Genomic DNA, 22,248 nt, shown 5'->3' with positions numbered 1-22,248 from the left:
AGAATTTTTGGATCATTGGAATCTCTTTAGGGGTAAAAGTGACTTGTACAAGAAGGACAGATTGTACCTGAATTGGAAAGGGATTAATATACCGGCAGGAAAATTTGCTAGAGTTGCTCAGGAGGATTTACACTATTAAGGAAGTGAGTGGGACTTCGGGAGATAGTGAGGAAAGAGATCAATCTGAGACTGGTACAATCTGAGAGAAGAAACGGGTAAAACAATCAGTGCAGGCAGGGACAAAGCAGAGAACAAGGTAGGACCTATAAATTAAACTACATTTATTTCAAAGCAAGAGACCTAACAGGGAAAGCAAGTGAACTCGGGGCATATTTAGGAACATTGGACTGGGATATCACAGCAATTGCAGAAACATGGCTTAGGGATGGACAGGACTGGCAGCTTAATGGTCCAGGATACAGAAGGATAGAAAGGGAGGCAAGAGAGGAGAGGGAGTGGCATTTTTGATAAGCATTACAGCTGTACTTTAGGAGGATACACATTCAGGGAAGTTATTTGGGTTGAACTGAGAAATAAGAAAAAGATGATCACCTTATTGGGATTGTATGATAGACCCCGTAATAGTCAGAGGGAAATTGAGAAACAGATTTGTAAGGAGATCTCAGTTATCTGTAAGAATAATAGGGTGGTTATGGTACGGATTTTAATTTTCCATACATAGATTGGGACTGCCATAGTGTTGAGGGTTTAGATGGAGAGGAATTTGTTAAGTGTGTGTAAGAAAATTTTCTGATTCAATAGAGAATCTACTAGAGAAGGTGCAAAACCTGACCAACTCTTGGGAAATAAGGCAGGGTAGGTGACTGTGGTGTCAGTGGGGGAGCACTTTGGGGCAGTGACCATAATTGTATTAGTTTTAAAATAGTGATGGAGAAAAGGATAGACCAGATTTAAAAGTTGAAGTTCTAATTGGGTGAAGGGTAATTTTGACGGTTATTAGGCAATAATTTTCAAGAGCTGACTGGGAGCAGATGTTTGCAGGTAAAGGGACAGCTGGAAAATGGGAAGCCTTCAGAAATGAGCTAATGAGAGTCTAGAGACAGTACATTAGGTGTAGGGAAGACTGGATGACTAGAGAAATTGAGGGTTTGGTTAAGAAAAAGAAGGAAGCATATGTCAGGTATAGACAGGATAGTTCAAATGAATCCTTACAAGAGTATAAAGGCAGTAGGAGTATACCTAAAAGGGAAATCAGGAAGACAGAAAGGGGACATGAGATAGCTTTGGGAAATAGAATTAAGGAGTATCCAAAGGGTTTTTACAAATATATTAAGGACAAAAGGGTAGCTAGGGAGATAATAGTCAGGGGTTCCTTCCTCCTGAGACCCACCAGGAACCCTTGATAAATTTAAAGGTGGGACCTGAAGGGGAGGAGCAGCACGGTCATCCCTAAGTTTTAGACCTACCAGTGTTAAATTGACTAAGGAGTATCTTAAGGTTTCCGGAGTAATAGGCGAAGAATTCTAGGTGCCTATTTTTGAACCAACCCTAATTAGAAGAAATGATGAGGAAGTGATAGGACAATTACTATATATTCCTGACATTGGAAGTAATCTATTAGGTAGGGATTTGATTATATTGCTGGGCTTAAAAACTGGGATGGAGGATAGTGCAGTAACTGTAACAATGGTAATGTTAACACCTAGTGAAGAAAACAAATCAGCTCTGACGTGTGAGCGAAAGCGGATAACACAGGGCATCTAAATAGTACTCTGTTGGTGATTATGTTGACTCGAGAAGATGAGACGGTTCGGGTTAGACAATACCCTATATCGTTGGAAGGCTGTAGAGGTCTGCAACCTGTTATAGATCTTTTGGTAAAAACTGGACTGTTAGAACTATGTATGTTGCCCTTTAATACCCCAATACTGCCCGTCCGCAAACCAGATGGAACCTATCGATTGGTGCAGGATCTTAGGGTATTGAACCGATTGGTTCGAACATGACACCCGGTGGTACCTAATCCATATACTTTGCTAGGCAAAATACCGTGTAACCACCGCTGGTTTAGTGTAATAGATTTAAAAAGAGGCATTCTGGGCTTGTCCTCTGGCCCCAGAAAGCTGCGACATGTTTGCTTTTGAGTGGGAAAACCCATACACTGGTAGAAAACAACAGTTCCGATGAGGGTACTTTCCCAGGGATTCACAGAATCACTTAATCTATTCGGGCAAGTACTGGAACAGGTCCTGGAACAACATAAAATGCCTCGGGGAACGGTATTGTTACAATATGTGGATGATTTACTTGTATCAGGACAAAAGAGAGAGACGTGAGTTTAGCCACTAATAGACTGTTAAATGTCCTAGGGCAACAGGGTTTAAGAGTATCTAGGAATGAATTACAATATGTAGAGAAAGAGGTGAAATACTTAGGACACCTTATTAGTGAAGGCACTAGGCGCATTAACCATGAGAGAATTAAAGGAATAGTAGAACTGCCCCTTCTGACCACCAAACGAGAATTACGGAAGTTCTTGGGCTGGTGGGCTATTTAGATTATGGATAGAAGCATACGCCCGGAAAACGAAGGGGTTGTATTACAAATTGACAGAATCTGAACATGAAAGACTGCACTGGATAGAAGAGGAAAAGGAAGGGTTACATGAGTTGAAGCATAGTCTAATACGAGCTCCGCTGTTAGCCCTTTCCTCCCTAGATAAACCATTCCACCTTTTTGTGACTGTAAATGATGGAGCAGCCTTAGGAGTGTTAACCCAGAAAGGAGGAGGAAAGAGACAGCCCATAGCCTTCCTGTCGAAGATCTTGACGCTGTCTCGAGAGGATGGCCTGAATATATACAGGCAGTAGCAGCCACTGCCATACTGGTAGAGGAAAGCCGTAAACTTACTTTTGGAGGGGCGCTAGTCGTTAGTACCCCCCATCAAGTTAGAACTGTGTTAAACGAAAAGGCAGGGAGATGGTTGACAGACTCACGAATCTTAAAATATGAAGCCATCCTGATGGAGAGAGATGATCTTGTGTTAGCAACAGACACCTGTCTAAATCCAGCTACCTTCCTATGGAAAGGAGAGCCTCTGGACAAATAAGAATTAGAACATGACTGTCTGGATATCATAGAGTATCAAACTAAAGTTAGACAGGACCTAAAGGATATCCCCTTACATGATGGGGACAGACTGTTTATAGATGGGTCATCAAGAGTAGTACAAGGAAAAAGACACAATGGATATGCAGTAGTGGACGGTAACAAGAATCGAACGGTTGAGGCTGACTGGTTGCCTAACACATGGTTGGCTCAGACTTGTGAGTTGTATGCATTAAACCAAGCTTTAAAACAATTAGAGAACCGAGATGGGACAATTTACACCGACTCTAAGTATGCCTATAGGGTGGTACATACCTTCGGAAAAATATGGCAAGAACGTGGAACAATCAAAAGCCGGGGAAAGGAATTGATACACGAAGAGTTGATAGGACAAGTGTTGAAAAATTTGGAATTACCCCAGGAAATAGCTACAGTCCATGTACCTGGGCATCAGAAGGAGTACACTCTAGAAGCCAGAGGGAATAGGCTAGCAGACGAGGCAGCCAAAGAGGCAGCTATGAGCCATACAGTAACAAAAATATGGGTTCTCACGCCCATAGTGGAGTCCCCTTCCGTGAACCCCGTGTACACGGAAGAAGAGGAAAAGGAATTCCAGGAAATGGAGGCCACTAAGACAACCCAAAGAAGATGGATTCTCCCGGATGGAAGGGAGTTATTAAGTAAACCAGTCATGAGAAACATTCTAACCACCTTGCACCAAGGCAGTCATTAGGGCTCCCAAGCTATGTGTGACATAGTGTTAAGGAAGTACAGATGTAAAGGGATATACACATTAGCCAAGCAGGTATGCGCAGGATGCCCAACTTGCCAAAAGATTAATAAGAAAGTAACGAGAGGGGGGCCAAGAGGTGGAAGAAACCCTGGGGTAAGACCTTTTCAAAGAATACAGGTAGTATACACAGAATTACCCCCAGTAGGGAAACAAAAGTACTTATTAGTCCTAATGGATCACCTAATTGGGTGGGTGGAGGCATTTCCAATGTCCTCGGCTACCTCGAAGGGAGTAGTGAAAATTCTTTTAGAACATATAATTCCTCGATATGGAGTGGTGGAAAGTATAGATTCACAGCTCACCAACAGGATAAACAACACACTGAGGAACCTACAAAAAAAACAGACAGATAACCAGGTCTGACCTACAAAGAATGAAACCTGAAAGCAACACCACCCCCAGATTCTATGGACTACCTAAAGTGCACAAACCAGGCATCCCACTCAGACCCATAGTAGCAGGGACACCATCACACAAACTGGCTAAAGAACTACAGCAGAAACTGAAACACCTGATCAGCGGATCCAGACACTCTATACAATCAACACAGGAACTCTTGGACATCATCAGAAATATACACATAGACAAAGAAGAAACCATGGTCTCATTCAATGTAACGGCACTGTTCACCTCTATCGACAAAACCTTAGCCAGAGAAACAATAGCCAACCTGCTGGACATACAGAACAGACAACAGGACATTGAACCTATCAACAAAGACGGCATACTCAAACTACTGGACCTGTGCCTCACAACACACTTCACATTCAACAACCAAATATATGAACAAATCAATGGCACACCCATGGGCTCACCCATTTCTGGACTCATAGCAGAAGCGGTAATGCAAAGATTAGAACAAACAGTCTTACCGCAAATTCACCCCAAACTCTGGGTCAGATATGTGGGCGACACCTTTGTAATCATTAAAAACACAGAAATAGAGAACACACACCGGATCACCAACGCCACACTCACAGGAATCCGTTCATTAGAGAGGAAGAAAATGACAACCAACTCCCATTCCTAGATGTGATGGTACAGAGAACACCGAACGGAGAATTCACCCCAAAGGTATACAGGAAAGCCACACACACAGACCAAGTCCTAAACTACGAAAGCAACCACCCCAATACATACAAAAGAAGTTGCATCAAGACACTATTCAAAAGGGCCACAACACACTGCAGTACACCAGAACTGCAAAAAGAGGAAGAAGAACACCTATACAATGTATTCGCCAAAAACGGATACCCGCGCAATTTCATCAACAGATGCCTAAGGGAAAGACAAAGGAATGAGGACATGCCGCAACCCAAAGGACTAGCCGCACTGCGATACATCAAGAGCATTTCCGAACTGACAGCCAGACTACTGTGACCACTTGGACTCATAACAGCACACAAACCAACAGCCACTCTCAGACAACAACTCACCAGAACGAAGGACCCAATACCCAGCATGAGCAAAACCAATGTAGTGTACAAAATCCCATGCAAGGATTGCACAAAACACTACATAGGACAAACAGGAAGACAACTAACGATCCGCATCCATGAACACCAACTAGCCACGAAACAACATGACCAGCTATCCTTAATAGCCACACACTCAGATGACAAGCAACATGAATTCGACTGGGACAACACTAGTATTATAGGACAAGCCAAACAGAGAACAGCCAGGGAATTCCTAGAGGCATGGCACTCATCCACAGATTCAATCAATAAGCACATCAATCTGGACCCAATATACCGACCACTGCAGCGGACAGCTGGAACTGACAACCGGAAGCGGCAGATTCAAACCATTACAAATGCCGGAGGAAACATCACAGAAGCGCTTCACAGGAGGCTCCCAAGCACTGAGGATGTCACCTAGACAGGGGACGAATCGTCTGCAACACAAATTCCCAGCTCGGCGAACAGAACCACAACAACGAGCACCCGAGCTACAAATCTTCTCACAGACTTTGAGTATAGATTCAGACCAAGGTAGCCATTTTACCTCTCAGATCCTACAAGAAGTAATGGCGGGATTAGAAATCTCTTGGGAATTCCACACTCCTTGGCACCCGCCTTCCTCTGGACGGGTGGAACGAATGAATCAAACCTTAAAGAAGCAATTGTCTAGGCTAGTCCTAGAGACTCGATTGCCAGACAAAATGTTTACCTATCGCGTTGGTATGCATTAGGACTGCGCCTAAGCGTGATATTGGCCTCTCTCCTTATGAGATGATGTTTGGATTTCCTTTCTTGGGTGGAAGAGGGGAATTACCATCTGTGGAGTTCAATGATAAGTTTTTTAAAGAACTATGTTGTGGCGCTCGGCTCTTCTTTGTCCTTAGGAAGAAGGGTCTGTTGACCCAGACACCTCCACTTGAGTTTGCAGTACATCAGATACGACCAGGTGATTGGGTCCTGATAAAGACCTGCAAAGATACCAAACTGCATCCAAGCTGGGAGGGACAGTTCCTAACCCACGTGACGACTGAAACAGCCACCCGAACTGCTGAAAAAGGGTGAAGTCATCACACTCGTGTTAAGGACCCCGTGGACACTCCTTCCCCTTCGGCAGAGTGGCAAGCTCAACCTACAGACAACCCTCAGAAAGTCAAGCTGAGCAAAAAGAATGGACTGAGATAAGAGACTACTAAGTATTGGTTAAAAAAAACTGTATCCCAAAACAATTGTAAGTGTTGCATGGAATCACTCCTCCCTGGCATACAAAGGGTTAGGGAATAGATAGATAGGAGTGTGAGCTGAAATGAGTGGTCAGCTTTATATTGTCACGATAATATTGGCGCTAGCTGCCCGGGGTGGGAAAAATCATTTTACCACTTTATGTCAGAATTATGCTAAAGGGTATACTGACTGTTGGGTATGTGCGGAGATCCCACACCATGGGGAATCTGGAATTCCTCTCACGGTAATACCACTTACCAAAGAAAAAGTGTACGATGTACAACAATTTGACTCGGGCTCAAATGATACAACTTGGAGATTTGAAAGGGGTAACTATAACTTTGCGGGATAGTTCCCTCGACCAGCCCTGAAAACTCTGGGTGCTATCGATGGCCTTAGAAAGGAGCCGAAACCACTTGTTTCTGTAATCAGAATGATACCGCACCCTTCGATTAGGAAAATCATCTTGTGTCTACACCAGCCAAGCCACTGCCACAACCATTCCCCGGATATTAAACGGAACATATTGGGTATGCGGCCTGAAGGCCTATCTATTTATTCCCGGGGAAAAATACATTCATGTGACCAAATGTATAGGAATGCACGCATGTTATGAGGTTGATCAAACACTGCCTCAAAGCCAGAAAGGCTGGAGTGGCTGCTGCTACCTCGCCTATATAATTCCCCACTTGAGGCTGTTAAAGAGAGCCCCAAAAATACCTCGGAATATACAGGGAGGAAGGTGAGTAACCCGGAAAGTAACCGAAGAAGATCGCCTCCTCTGGACTTTGTACCTATGTATGGGACCGCTCGAGCAGGAGTAGAAATACAAAAGTTGGCGGCTTCCCTGGAAGAGTTGGCCAACAATACTGCCGACACCCAATCCCAAGTAGCAGCCATAGCGACCGAAATGATTGCCAGTAGGCTAACGACCCTTTAGAACAGGATGGCTCTGGATTATATTCTAGCAGAGAAGGGTGGTACCTGTGCACTAATTGGAGAGGAATGTTGCACATACATACCTGAGGTCTCCTCTAACATTACTGATATCTCCAAACACGTGCGAGACAAAATGGCCAAGATAAGGGAGGCCGGTAATCAGTACTGGAATGAAAAAGGATGGGAATGGGGGGATTGGGGATTGACTGGTTGGGGAAGGTGGTTAGTCAACCTAGCTATCTATGAATTATTGATATTAGTGGGTCTGGTGGTAGGGTTCAATGTCCTAAAATGGGTAATGAGCCGACTGATGACATCCCTTGGGAAAGGAACCCAAATAAATCATCAGATGCTTTTACAATCAGCAGGTGATATGCACAAAGACAAAGTCAAAGAACGTTTCTAGAGTTCGAGGGATGAACAAAACAAATGTTAAATGTAAGATTGTGAACCTCATCGCCAAAAGGCGTAAGAGGGTAGAACATAAAAAAAAGGATTAAAGGAGACTTAAAAAGTGCAGAAACAATAGTTTTAAAAAAAGAAAAGGGTAAATTGTGGGAGGCTAGAAATGTAGTTTCTGCAGGTGGGGGAGGGGGTGTTATGGGGGGAGTGGAAGGGGAACATTACACAAATGGTCGTGGGATTCTTGCAGCATACTTAAGGCTAAGATTTTAATGAATATGGAGATTTTTGTTTAAGAAATAGTTTTAAACTAAGGAATAACTTTAAAGTGTTGTAGTTGACCACAAAAGAAGCAGTAGGGGCATTTCACAATAAAGCTTATAGTATGATAAGAGAAACTGGACAAAAGAACAAGCTGTAACAAACAAGGAACAAAAAATGCAGACATACAGGGACAGCAGGATGGCCAGATAAGAAAATAACTAGAGAGAAAAAAACAAGTGAGGTAAGCGGCTTATGATAGGTTGGGAAAAGGGAGGCGTGATTCCGCAACTTGCAAACTGAATAAGAATGCTTACATGCTTTGTTTTTGCGAGTATTTTTGCTTGAGTGCAGAGGCGTCCTGTACTAAATGCAAGGCCGTAATAAATTGTTCTTGCTTCCGAGGCTTTGTCTCAGGCGGATTTGTGAGTGAGTTCTGTTTCTCACAATCTGGATTAGTGGTGCTGGAAGAGCACAGCAGTTCAGGCAGCATCCGAAGAGCTGCCTGAACTGCTGTGTTCTTCCAGCACCACTAATCCAGAATCTGGTTTCCAGCATCTGCAGTCATCGTTTTTACCCTGTTTCTCACATGGTCAGCCTGTAGCATCCATGTCTCAAGAGTAAATAAAAGAAATTAAGTTCACCATAATGGTTTACTGATTTCAGTTAGGACTGCTGCTGAGATATTATAATTGTATCCCAGTGTGAGAGATGATAAATTCCCATGGATTCTGACAACCCATTTCAGGGTCTTTACAGAAACTCTACACACACCAGGTTCTGTTCACATGGGGCTTGGCTGTGATGCACTTGTCCGAGAGGCTACCTGCTTATTATAGAAGGCCAATAACTGGTTAATGGAAAGCATTGTGGGGGTCATTGCCTGTTAAATGTGACAGATATTTACACTGCCGGGTCAGGGACACAGGGGGCATTGAGCTGACACCATGTGGCCAAGCCAGGCCATGGAGAGAGGGGGACACTGACGCCACGTGACCAGGCCGGAGCGATGCGATCCCTCAGGAGCCAAATCAAGGAAAAGAGAAGACTGCGGCGGGTATAAACTAACACGATTCCCCTACCCGGGATGTCCCTGATCCACCCAGAGCCTGGGAGCCCACACCAAGGAAAAGACTTAACCGGCAGAGCGCGAACGTCCATGCACGTTGCGTCATCATGTCACGCTCACCACTGATAGCCCTGCCCATCGCCACGAAGCCCCACCCCCACTGAGACCCCGCCCCACCAAGTCGCCTCAATCAGATCTCGCACCGCACAATCAAGCCCCGCCCACTATATCGGCCCCACCCCCATCAGGCATGACTACAGCAGCCTCGATCACATCGATGTGATGCGGTTATGACGACATTGTAGTGGCGGTAGATTTGAATCCAATGTTCAAGCTGCTGCTAAACCGAGTAATTTCTATCCATTAGATTTTTTTTTAACGTCAGTTTTAGTGCAGGTGCTTCAATAATAAATTCCCAGCCTTGGTTTTCACTGTGATCATTGGATAATAACAACGAAGTTACTTGCTAAGTAGGTATTAAAACAATCTGGAAAAGTTCAAGAGCATCTTCAGAGAGAGCAACATAATGAATGTTTCTGTTCGGTTAAAACCGAGAACGGTAAATGAAAGGAAGATCAACCGTAAGGTCTTTGACAGGTTTTGGGTACAAGAGATTCAGTTGGCTTTCTGGTTGAGGGCCAAATGGAATGGTATTGGGGCTTGTAAAGGATCAAAGTTCCTGACTAAAAGTCAGAATGAGGAATAGCTGTTGTTTGACATCAAACCAAAAAGAGAAATAAACAAACGAGTGAAACCAGAAGCAGCAAAGAATAGGGCCCCTCAAAGATCAGCAAGGCAGCCTTTATGTGGAGTTACAGGAGATGGGAGAAGATACTAAAAGAGTATTTTGCATCAATGTTTACTGTGGAAAAGGACATGGAAGATATAGAATGTAGGGAAATAGATGGTGACATCTTGAAAAATATCCATATTACAGAGGAGGAAGTGTTAGATGTCTTGAAATACAAAAGAAGTGGATAAATCCCAAAATCCTGATCAGGTGTACTCTCAAACTCTGCAGCAAGATAGGGAAGTGATTGCTGGGCCCCTTGCTAAGATATCTGTTTCATTGATAGTCACAGATGAGGTGCTGGAAGACTGGAGGTTGGCTAACATGGTGCCACTGTTTACGATGGGTGGCAAGGACAAGCCAGGGAATTATAGACCAGAGAGCCTGATGTTGGTGGTGGGCAAGTTGTTGGAGGGAATCCTGAGGGACAGGAGGTACGTGTATTTGGAAAGGCGGGTGCTGGAAGAGCACAGCAGTTAGGCAGCATCCGAAGAGCAGTAAAATTGACGTTTCGGGCAAAAGCCCTTCATCAGGAATAAAGGCAGAGAGCCTGAAGCGTGGAGAGATAAGCTAGAGGAGGGGGAGGGTGAGGGTGGGGAGAAAGTAGCATAGAGTAGAATAGGTGAGTGGGGGAGGGGATGAAGGTGATAGGTCAGGGGCGGGGGGAGGGTGGAGTGGATAGGTGGAAAAGAAGATAGGCAGGTAGGACAAGTCATGGGGACAGTGCTTGAGCTGGAAGTTTGGAACTAGGGTGAGGTGGGGGAAGGGGAAATGAGGAAACTGTTGAAGTCCACATTGATGCCTTGGGGTTGAAATGTTCCGAGGCGGAAGATGAGGCGTTCTTCCTCCAGGCCTCTGGTGGTGAGGGAGCGCCAGTGAAGGAGGCCCAGAACCTCCATGTCCTCGGCAGAGTGGGAGGGGGAGTTGAAATGTTGGGCCACAGGGCGGTGTCGTTGATTTGTGCGGGTGTCCCGGAGATGTTCCCTAAAGCGCTCTGCTAGGAGGCGTCCAGTCTCCCCAATGTACAGGAGACCGCATCGGGAGCAACGGATACAATAAGTGATATTGGTGGATGTGCAGGTTAAAACTTTGATGGATGTGGAAGGCTCCTTTAGAGCCTTGGATGGAGGTGAGGGAGGAGGTATGGGCACAGGTTTTACAGTTCCTGCAGTGGCAGGGGAAGGTGCCAGAATGGGATCGTGGGCTGTAGGGGGGCATGGACCTTACCAGGTAGTCACGGAGGGAATGATCTTTGCGGAAGGTGGAAAGGGGTGGGGAGGGAAATATATCCCTGGTGGTGGGGTCTTTTTGGATGTGGCAGAAATGTCGGCAGATGATTTGGTTTATGCGAAGGTTGGTAGGGTGAGAGGTGAGCACCAGGGGCGTTCTGTCCTTGTTACGGTTGGAGGGGTGGGGTCTGAGGTGCGGGATGTGGATGAGGGCATTTTTAACCACATGGGAAGGGAAATTGCGGTCTCTAAAGAAGGAGGCCATCTGGTGTGTTCTGTGGTGGAACTGGTCCTCCTGGGAGCAGATACGGCGGAGGAATTGGGAATTCGAGATGGCATTTTTGCAAGAGGTAGGGTGGGAAGAGGTGTAATCCAGGTAGCTGTGGGAGTCAGTGGGTTTGTAAAAAATGTCAGTGTCAAGTCGGTCGTCATTAATGGAGATGGAGAGGTCCAGGAAGGGGAGGGAGGTGTCAGAGATGGTCCAGGTAAATTTAAGGTCATGGTGGAATGTGTTGGTGAATTGTGCGTGGGAAATCATGTCTCACAAACTTGACTGAGTTTTTTGAAGAAGTAACAAAGAGGATTGATAAGGACAGAGTAGTGGATGTCATTGATATGGACTTCAGTAAGGTGTTTGACAAGGTTCCCCATGGGGGACTGGTTAACAAGGTTAGATCTCATGGAATACAGGAAGAACTAGCCATTTGGATACAGAACTGGCTCAAAGGTAGAAGACAGAAGGTGGTGGAGGGTTGTTTTTCAGACTGTAGGCCTGTGACTAGTGGAGTGCCACAAGGATCAGTGCTGGGTCCATGACCTTTCGTCAATTACATAAATGATTTGGATATGAGCATAAGAGATACAGTTGGTAAGTTTGCAGATGACACCAAAATTGGAGGTATAGTGGACAGTGAAGGTGGCCAATGGGCTGAGAATTGGCAGATGGAGTTTAATTTAGATAAATGTGAGGTGCTGCATTTTGGGAAAGCAAACCTTAGCAGGACTTATAGACTTAATGGTAAGGTCCTAGGGAATGTTGCTGAATAAAGAAACCTTGGAGTGCAGGTTCGTAACTCCTTGAAAGTGGAGTTGCAGTTAGATAGGATAGTGAAGAAGGCATTTGGTATGCTTTCCTTTATTGGTCAGAGCATTGAGCACAGGAATTGGGAGGTCATGTTGCGGCTGTACAGGACATTGGTTAGGCCACTTTTGAAATATTGCATGTAGTTCTAGTCTCCTTCATATCAGAAGGATGCTATGAAATGTGAAAGGGTTCAGAAAAGATTTACAAAGGTTGTTGCCAGGCTTGGAGGGTTCGAGCTTTAGGGAGATGCTGGGGCTGTTTTCCCTGCAGCATCGGAGGCTGAGCAGTGACCTTCTCGAGGTTTATAAAATCATGAGGGGCATGGATGGATAAATAGACAAAGTCTCTTCCGTGAGGTGGGGGAGTCCAGAATGAGGGGGCATAGGTTTAGGGTAAGAGGGAGAAGTTATAAAAGAGGCCTAAGGGGCAACCTTTTCACATAGAGGGTGGTATGTGTAAGAAATGAGCTGCCAGAGGAAGTGGCAGAGGCTAGTACAATTGCAACATTTAGAAGGCGTCTGGATGGGAAAATTAATAGGAAGGATTTGGAGGGATATGGGCCAGGTGCTCGCAAGTGGGACTAGATTGGGTTGGCATATTTGGTCGGCATGGATGAGTTGGACTGAAGGGTGTGTTTCCATGCTGTCCCCCTCTCTGACTCTAATTACATATAAGCTGTTATTACGAGCAAATAATATACTCTATAACAACAGGACAATGGTAAGGTTAGGGTTAGATAAAATACAGACCTTCCTTGGGTATTTATATGGTGCTGTGATTTTCTTAACATGATCTTGTAATTCTTTAATTAATTCATCAGGATCTTGAGAGGTACAAGTAGAACTTCGAACAATAAATGCCTTTACAACCTTAAAAGAAAGCATTTTAAAATCAGAAAAATATTATTCAAAGTTCGACCATCCAGCTAAAAATTACCACAACCCGTTATGCCAATGAAGCCCCCATTTCTAAAAAAAAATAACATTTGCAATTTGTTGAATATTATAAGGGTGAGAAGGCCAGGCTGTCAAATTTATAAATCTAAATATTCCCCAAAATGTGATCTAAAAATAAACCAAGGAGGCCTGGATTAATTCTACTCCTACATAAAATATTGCCGAGCTTCAATGTGATCTCGTTAGGAGTTAAATCCTGCTAATGATGTCTCCAGTCTAATCTTCAAAAGAAAATTAGCTAATAAAAGGATTGCTTAATTAAATCAGTGTTATTTTCCAAGCATACCTCTCCTCTGACAGGATCTGGGCTTCCAACCACAGCAGATTCAGCGACAGCTGGATGCTCTATCAGTGCGTTTTCTACTTCAAATGGTCCAACACGATACCTATAACATTTTTAATATTAAAGGGACATTAATTGGAATAGTGACTTATGATCAAGTATTTTTATCTAGTCACTGGACTAGAAACATTAACTGTTTTCTCCCCACGGATGCTGCCAGACTGCAGAGTTTCATGTAACTGTTGTCGATTGTTCACTACAGTCCTTCAGGGAATGAAATCAGCCATTCGTAATTTGTTAGGTCTACATATGAATTCAGACCTACAACGTGGGTGACTTTAACTAACCGTAGGCAATTAAGGATGGGCACTTAATGCTTCCCTAGCCAATTTAACCCACATGTCATGAATACATTTTTAAAGTAGTTCTTTGTCAGCACTATGTTTTAAATAATTTGCTGGTTGACATGAAGGAGAGGATTGTGTGGACAATCTATTCCAGTAACTAAACAAGTCAAAATACAATCACAAATTAGTTGCCAAATCTAGCAAATTATGTAGAAGTGGGTATTGCAGATGCTCGAGGTTAGAGTCAAGAAGCCATTCCTAATGAAGGACTTTTGCCCAAAATGTCAATTTTCCTGCTCCTTGGATGCTGCCTGACCTGCTATGCTTTTCCAGCACCACCCTAATCTAGCAAATTAGGTGCTAACACTGGTATCTTATACTGGTCCAGAACTTGTGGATCTAATACGCTCAGAGTTTACTGATATTGAGGGTTACAATGGCTGCATATCTTTTGGAGATCCCACTTGTACTTGGTTATGCACATGACAAGCAGGACAAGAGACTGCTGAGTGCTGGAAACACGCTTAGCCTTTGTTACTCCAACACACATATATAGGAAAGTCATTCCACAATTACTTACTGAGTTCTCAACATATTCAGCCATATCAGTTACTGTTAGGTATTTGTTATTTTCTCTCTCTCAACATAGTTATATATTTGTTATTTTGTCTCTCTCATTACAAGTATCTATGATAACATTTTTAATCAATGTGTTCTATTACCTCTTCAGAAGTTGAGTACGTGGGTCAATTTCAATTTACAAACTGTCCAGCCTTGTTAACCAGTCGCCTCAAACACAAACTCATTTCACAAAGTACTATTAGATCACTATTGTTAATTTTTGCTGGAATTCAACAGCTTGATTTTCAAGTCAAACATTTTTAAAAAATTGTAATTTGTAATACTTAGCAAAATAATAAGATTATCTTTGCAATGTAAAATACATTAGATGCTAAGCTTTTATTTGAAACACTGAATAAATTAGATGTGGATAATTAGATCACTATACCCAGCTGATAAAATTACATCATCTGATCTTCCAAGAAACCAGAAGTACCCATCCTCATCCATTTTACCACGGTCTCCAGTCAGAAAATAATCATTTCGTAGAACTGCGCCAGTTCGTTGTGGATCATCCTAGCAACATATAAAGACAGCAGCTCAAAGTTCAAAATTAATGTAATAATAATTTAAAACTAGCGTACTTTGTGGTTAAAATGCCTTTAATAAATCTAATTTCCTATATGAAATACTTGATAGTTTTAGAGAAAAATGTATAAACAGGAGATTAAATAGTTACTAGAAGATCATTTGAAATGCAGAAGACCTATTCTGAGGTTAGGTTTGTATGAAGCTCTTGATTCTTTCTTAAACCTAATCTTTATCCACTGTTTAATATTTTTATTTAAATCCTTCTTTCAGTCCACAAGAATACACTGACAGGCCAGTCAAATGGGCAGAACAATGACAGAAGGACTATAATTATGAAAAATGTGAAGTGATGCATTTTGAAAGGACGAACAGTACAGGAGAATCCATAATGAATGATGCACATTGGGTAGAACGCAGAATCAGCTGGACATGGTTTGCATATATACAGATCCTTCAAGGCAACACGATAGGGTCATGGGTCACTTGGCCAAGGCTTAAAATACAAGAACTGTATTCAGCTATGGGCACCTTATTTCAAGGAAGGATATTAAAGCCCTGGAGTGATTGCAAAGGACATTTACTAGAATTCTATCAGGAATACGAGATTTTAGAGATGAGAAAAGTTGGGTTTATTCTCTTGGAGTAAAATAGATTAAGAGGTGACCTTATTGCAGTGTTCAAAATTGTGAACAGTTGTGACAGGGTAAAGAAGGATATTCTGTTTTCACTGGTCCATATGTCAGTAACGAGCGGTCGCAATGTCAAGGTTGTCAGCAAGAGAGTTCGTGGTGAGATGAGGAGAAACCTCTTTACTCAGTTGTTAGGATTTGGAATGCGCTGCCTGGGAGAGTGATTCCATAGAAGATATTTAAATAGTGCTGGATATATATTTGAAAGTGATGAATTTAGAGACCTACAAAGTTAGGGCTGGAGAATGGGACTAGCTGGATAGCTCTTTCAGGAGCCGGCACAGACACAATATCGCATGCAATTCTGGTCTCCTTCCAATCGGAAAGATATTATGAAACTTGAAAGGGTTCAGAAAGGATTTACAAGGATGTTGCCAGGGTTGGAGGATTTGAGCTACAGGGAGAGGTTGAACAGGCTGGGACTGTTTTCCCCAGAGCGTCGGAGGCTGAGAGGTGACCTTATAGAGGTTTATAAAATCAGGAGAGGCATGGAAAGATAAATAGACAAAGTCTTTTCCCTGGGGTGGGGGAATTCAGAACTAGAGGGCATAGGTTTAGGGTGAGAAGGGAAAGATATAAAAGAGACCTAAGGGACAACTTTTTCACACAGAGGGTGGTACATATATGGAATGAGCTGCCAGAGGAAGTGGTGGAGGCTAGTATAACTGCAACATTGAAAAGGGATCTGGATGGGTATATGAATTGGAAGGATATGGGCCAGGTGCTGGCAGGTGGGACTAGATCGGGTTGGGATATCTGGTTGGCGTGGACGGGTTGGACCGAAGGGTCTGCTTCCATGCTGTACATCTGTCTGACTCTATAATAAGTCGAATAGCCTCCTTCTGTCTATAAAATTCAATGATTCTAAATTAAAAAATAAACACCCATAATAGAAACAAAAATCACATTTTCAAAGCAGATTTAAAATAAAATGTTGTTTCGACAGAGATAATGTATTCCAGCTCTGCAAATTCAGTATAATTTGTTTTAAAATGATAGACTGCAGAAACAATGGGACTTAAAGTTCTGGTACTTTGACAACTTAATTGCTTCCATTCTAGGATATTAAAAGCTGGTAAGGAAATTGGAATGTGCAGGTGGAAGGAAAATGTAAATGCTGGGATGGAACGATGAACAATGTGGATAAGCACCTAATTTGAAAATGCTGACAAGCCCCAATCTCTTGAAAAAGTACTTTGTGCAGTGTAGGAAAATTTAACAGGGAAGGTCGATGTCGATAATTTGCAAGCACAGAATTGAAATATACTTGTCAAATTATTGTAAGTACTAGAGTGAGTCCAAAATGCTTTTCAATCAGCATGGGTTTATGAAAGGAATTTTGTGGTCTACAGTTTAATGAAAATTAGCTCAAGAAAACAGATAATAGAGCAAATGGCTAAATTGAACTTGGAGATGACATGAGGGAGATAAGAGATAATGTTTTGCAAAATAATGGAGGTTCAGTGTTATTGTAGAGGGAAGTCTTGAGGAAGGATTGCCTAGGTAGGCAAGGGGAAACAAAAAGTGTGACAGGGGAAGTCGAATTAATTGTCCCAATTCACAAGCATTGACTGGGGTAACTTAATTTACCATGAAACCTCTCCTTCAATATATGGTCTTGGCAGGTTATTATACTATACCTAACCTAGAGAGATTACTGCGTTGTTTTGCATTCCAAGTTCACTAAATAGAGGTTATTTGTTTTCATGGCCACCTCCTGTACATTCTGAAAAGTTCATCTTGGCACTTAGCGGTGGTCAAATACTTAAAGAGATTCCTGTTTTCTACAGCACTTACTCTAGCTGAAAGACAAGCATCTTGGGCACACTCTACTTCTTATAATAATTTGACAAGGGGGATGGTGGTATAGTGGTGAGCATAGTTGCCTTCCAAGCAGTTGACTTGGGTTTGATTCCTGCCCATCACAGTGTCGTGGTTTCTGAACTGATTTTTAAACGGGCGGCACAGTGGTTAGCACTGCTACCTCACAGCGCCCGGGACCCGGGTTCAATTCCTGCCTCAGGTGACTCTCTGTGTGGATTTACACATTCTCCCTGTGTCTGCATGGGTTTCCTCCGGGTGCTCCGGTTTCCTCCCACAATCCAAAAATGTGCAGGTTAGGTGAATTGGCCATGCTAAAATTGCCCGTAGTGTTAGGTGAAGGGGTAAATGTAGGGGAGTGGGTCTGGGTGGGTTGTGCTTCGGCGGGTCGGTGTGGACTTGTTGGGCCGAAGGGTCTGTTTCCACACTGTAAGTAATCTAATCTAAAAAAAAGTATATTTCAATTGTGTGCTTGAAAATTCTGCACAACTATCTGAAGAAAAAGCAGCGCTTTGAAAGATTGTGCCTCCGAGTAAACCTATTGGACTATAACCTGATGTTGTGTGATTTTTAACTTTATCCACGCAGTACAACACCAGCTCCTCCAAATCTTGAAAATTCTCAACATTGACCTTCCCTGTTAAATTTTCCTGCCACAACATGAAGTACCTTATCAAGAGATCAGGGGATTGTCCACATTTTTAAATTAGACTGGTGCCAAAAGTTCTGCTGAGGTTACTTGTAGTCCGACATGGGTCAATTATGCACTACCTGACCCCTACTTGGTTAGACATTTGCCAGAAAAATATCTGTTACTGCGTCAAGCCAAAAGTTGGCACTTTGAGATCTTCTAAATGTGGAGGAATGCCTCCAGTCTTGAGATTTCACAGATTCAAAATGAAACAAATAAATCTGACTCAGTTCCATTGCTTAAGACACTACTAATTAAGCAGTTTCACTAAATCAGAAACGTCACATTCAGCAACTAACAAAGCACATTACACAAGTAATTATATAGTGGGATGATTTCAGCTAAGTACTCAAAATAGAGTTACTGTACAATGTATCCAGAAAAGAGGCCAAAGGGTTTAACAGGCTTCATTTGAATGGCAATTTCACCTTCCACTTCAGGAGGAACCACATTGCAATTATCATCAACAATCTGAAACAAGAACAACAAGAATTATGAAAACATATAAACAGCAGCAGGAATAATCATTTTTAGGACTCTCAATAAAAATCAAAGTTGATACGCTTTTCAATTTAGATTTTCTGTAGAAGATATTAACTTAATGCTGTTCTAGGTTTCTGAAGGAAAGAACAAAGAAAATTACAGCACAGGAACAGGCCCTTCGTCCCTCTAAACCTGCACTGATCCATATCCTCTACCTAAACCGGTCACCTATTTTCCAAGGATTTGTATCCCTCTGCTCCCTGTTCATTCATGTACCTGTCTAGATTAATTTTAAATGATGCTATCGCACCCATCTCTACCACCTTCGCTGGCAACATGTTCCAGGTACCCACCAACCTCTGTGTAAAAGAACTTTCCATGTATATTTCCCTTAAGCACTTCCCATTTCACCTTGACCTCGTGACCCTTCGTAATTGAGTCCCCTACTCTGGGAAAAAGCTTCTTGCTACCCACACTGTCCAAATCTCTCATGATTTTGTAGACCTCAATCAGGTCCCCCCTCAACCTCTGTGCTTCTAATGGAAATAATCCTAATCTACTCAACTTCTCTTCATAGCTAGTGCCCTTCATACCAGGCAACATCCTGTGAACCTCCTCTGCACCGCCTCCAAAGCATCCAAAATCTTCCAGTAATGTCGTGACCAGATCTGTACGCAATATCCCAAACGTGACTGAATCAAAGTCCTATACAATTGTAACATGACTTGCCAACTCTTGTACGCAATACCCCGTCAGATGAAGGAAAGCATGCCATATGCCTTCTTGGCCACTCTATCGACCTGTGTTTCTATTGACCTGTGTTGCCACCTTCAGGGAACAATGGACCTGAACACCCAGATCTCTCTGTAAATCAATTTTCCCAAGGCTTTTTCATTTACTGCACAGTTCGCTCTTGAACTGGATCTTCCAAAATGCATCACCTTGCATTTGCCCAGATTGAACTCCACCTGCCATTTCTCCACCCAACTCTTTAATCAATCTATATTCTGCTGCATTCTCTGACAGTCCCTTTCACTATCTGCTATTCCAATCTTTGTGTCATCTGCAAACTTGCTAATCAAACTACCTATACCTTCCTCCAGATCATTTATGTATAACACAAACACTAGTGGTCCCAGCACGATTCCCTGTCAAATTCGACTGGTCACAGTTCTCCATTTTGAGAACCTCCCTTCCACTACTACTCGGTCTCCAGTTGCCCAGCCAGTTCTCTTTCCATCCAACGAGTACACCCTGGATCCATGCGACTTCACCTTCTCCATCAGCCAACCTTGGGAAACCTTAACATATACCTTACTGAAGTCCATGTATACGACATCTACAGCCATTCCCTCATCAATCACCTTTGTCTCTTCCTCAAAGAATTCTATTAAGTTGGTAAGACATGACCTTTCCTGCACAAAACCATACTGCCTATCACTGATAAGCCCATTTTCTTCCAAATGGGAATACATCCTCTCCCTTGATATCTTCTCCAGCAGCTTCCTTACCACTGACGTCAGGCTCACTGATCTACAATTACCTAGATTATCCCTGCTACCCTTCTTAATCAAGGGGACAACATTAGCAACTCTCCAGTCCTCCAGGACCTCACCCATGTTCAAGAATACTGCAAAGATATCCGTTAAGGCCCCAGCTATTTCCTCTCTCACTTCCCTTTGTAACCTGGGATAGATCCCATCTAGGCCAGGGGACTTGTCCATCTTACTGTCTTTTAGAATACCCACTTCCTCCTTCCTTATGCTGACTTGATCTCGAGTAATCAAACATCTATCCTTAACCTCAACATCCACCATGTCCCTCTCCTTGGTGAACACTGATGCAAACTACTCAGTAAGAATCTCATCCATTTTCTCTGACTCCATGCATAACTTTCCTTCTTCGTCCTTGAGTGGGCCAACTCTTTCTCTAGTTACCCTCAGGCTCCTTATATATGAATAAAAGGCTTTGGGATTTTCCTTAACCCTATTTGCTAAAGATATTTCATGACCCCTTTTAGCCCTCTTAATTTCTCATTTCAGATTGGTCCTACTTTCCCGATATTCTTCCAAATCTTCGTCTGTTTTCAGTTGCCTAAATCTTACTTTTGCTTCCTTTTTCCTCTTAGTTAGTCTCACAATTTCACCTGTCATCCATGGTTCCCTAATCTTGCCATTTCGATCCCTCATTTTTGCAGGGATATGTCTGTCAGGCACTCTAATCAAGTTCTCTTGAAAAGGTTCCCACATATCAAATATGGATTTACCTACAACAGTTGCTCTCAATCCATATTCCCCAGTTCCTGCCAAATTTTGCTATAGTTGGCCTTCACCCAATTTAGTACTTTTCCTTTACAACCACTCTCATTTTTGTCTATGAGTATTCTAATAATTATGGAATTGTGATCACTATTTCAAAAGTAATCTCCTACTGAAACTTCAACCACCTAGCTGGGCTCACTCCCCAACACCAGGTCCAGTACGGCCTCTTCCCGAGTTGGACTATTTACATACTGCTCTATAAAACCCTCCTCGATGCTGCTTACAAATTCTGCTCCATCTAAACCTCTAACACTAAGGGAATCGCAGCCAATGTTTGGAAAATCAAATCTCCCATCACCACCACCCTGCTGCTCTTATATCTTTCCATAATCTGTCTTCATATTTTTACCTCTATCTCACGCATGCTGTTGAGAGGCCTGTAGTACAGCCCCAACATTGTTACCACACCCTTCCTACTTCTGAGCTTTGCACATATTGCCTCTATGCTCCAGTCCTCCATAGTGCCCTTCTTCAGGACAGCTGTGATATCCTCTGACCAGTAATGCAACCCCACCACCCCTTTTACCTCTCTCTCTATTCCGCCTGAAACATTTATGTCCTGGGATATTTAGTTGCCAATCTTGCCCTTCCCTCAACCAAGTCTCAGTAATAGCAATAAACATCATACTCCAGGTACTAATCCAAGCCCTAGGTTCATTTGCCTTACCTACTATACTTCTCGTATTAAAACAAATACACCTCAGGCCACCTGTCCCTTTGCGTTCATCATCTGCTCCCTGCCTAATCTTCCCTTTAGTTATGCTGACTTCATTATCTAGTTCCTTACAGGTTTTAATTACTATCTCCTTATTGTCCACTAACCTCCTCATTTGGTTCCCATCCCCCGTCACATTAGTTTAAACCCTCCCTTTAGAAAGCTTGCAGAAATTAAGAGACCTTTGGGTCTTTTCACTATTCATTACCTCCTGTCAGGTTTGGTACTCCTTTGATTTCAAGACAAATTGGTGTGGCAGCACCATTTACATCACTGTACTGCATGCAAACTTTCCCTGCAGAAATATACCTCTGTCTGACGAAGGAGAGGAGCCACCTTATTCCAAATGTGAAATAAGTTTAAATGGGAACACATTTAGAATGAGCCATGTCTACACTGACCAGTTTGTTCATATCATGCCCTTGAGGCATGCATGGGTGAAACCAACCTTATAGGTTTACGTAGTGCAT

General features: G+C 42.9%; 1 protein-coding gene across 4 annotated transcripts in view; it reads right to left on the bottom strand.

The window, feature by feature from the left end:
• Nucleotides 1–22,248, bottom strand: part of LOC132825146 (acyl-coenzyme A synthetase ACSM3, mitochondrial-like) — a 67,360-nt gene that overhangs the window by 2,878 nt on the left and 42,234 nt on the right. For 3 of the 4 annotated variants that reach the window (XM_060840159.1, XM_060840158.1, XM_060840160.1), the window contains exons 10-13: nucleotides 18,629–18,730; nucleotides 14,916–15,043; nucleotides 13,563–13,662; nucleotides 13,070–13,189 (exon numbers count right to left, since the gene is read on the bottom strand). In XM_060840159.1, the coding sequence (XP_060696142.1) occupies nucleotides 13,070–13,189; nucleotides 13,563–13,662; nucleotides 14,916–15,043; nucleotides 18,629–18,730 (450 nt within the window). Of the gene's footprint in view, nucleotides 1–13,069; nucleotides 13,190–13,562; nucleotides 13,663–14,915; nucleotides 15,044–18,628; nucleotides 18,731–22,248 lie in introns of those variants that run through there. The other variant, XM_060840161.1, reaches the window with a different exon arrangement.

This window comes from Hemiscyllium ocellatum, chromosome 20 (assembly GCF_020745735.1).
Source record: "Hemiscyllium ocellatum isolate sHemOce1 chromosome 20, sHemOce1.pat.X.cur, whole genome shotgun sequence".
In the NCBI taxonomy this organism is placed as follows: domain Eukaryota; kingdom Metazoa; phylum Chordata; class Chondrichthyes; order Orectolobiformes; family Hemiscylliidae; genus Hemiscyllium; species Hemiscyllium ocellatum.
Note: the sequence above shows the minus strand (reverse complement) of the source record. Positions and strands in the feature narration are given on the sequence as shown.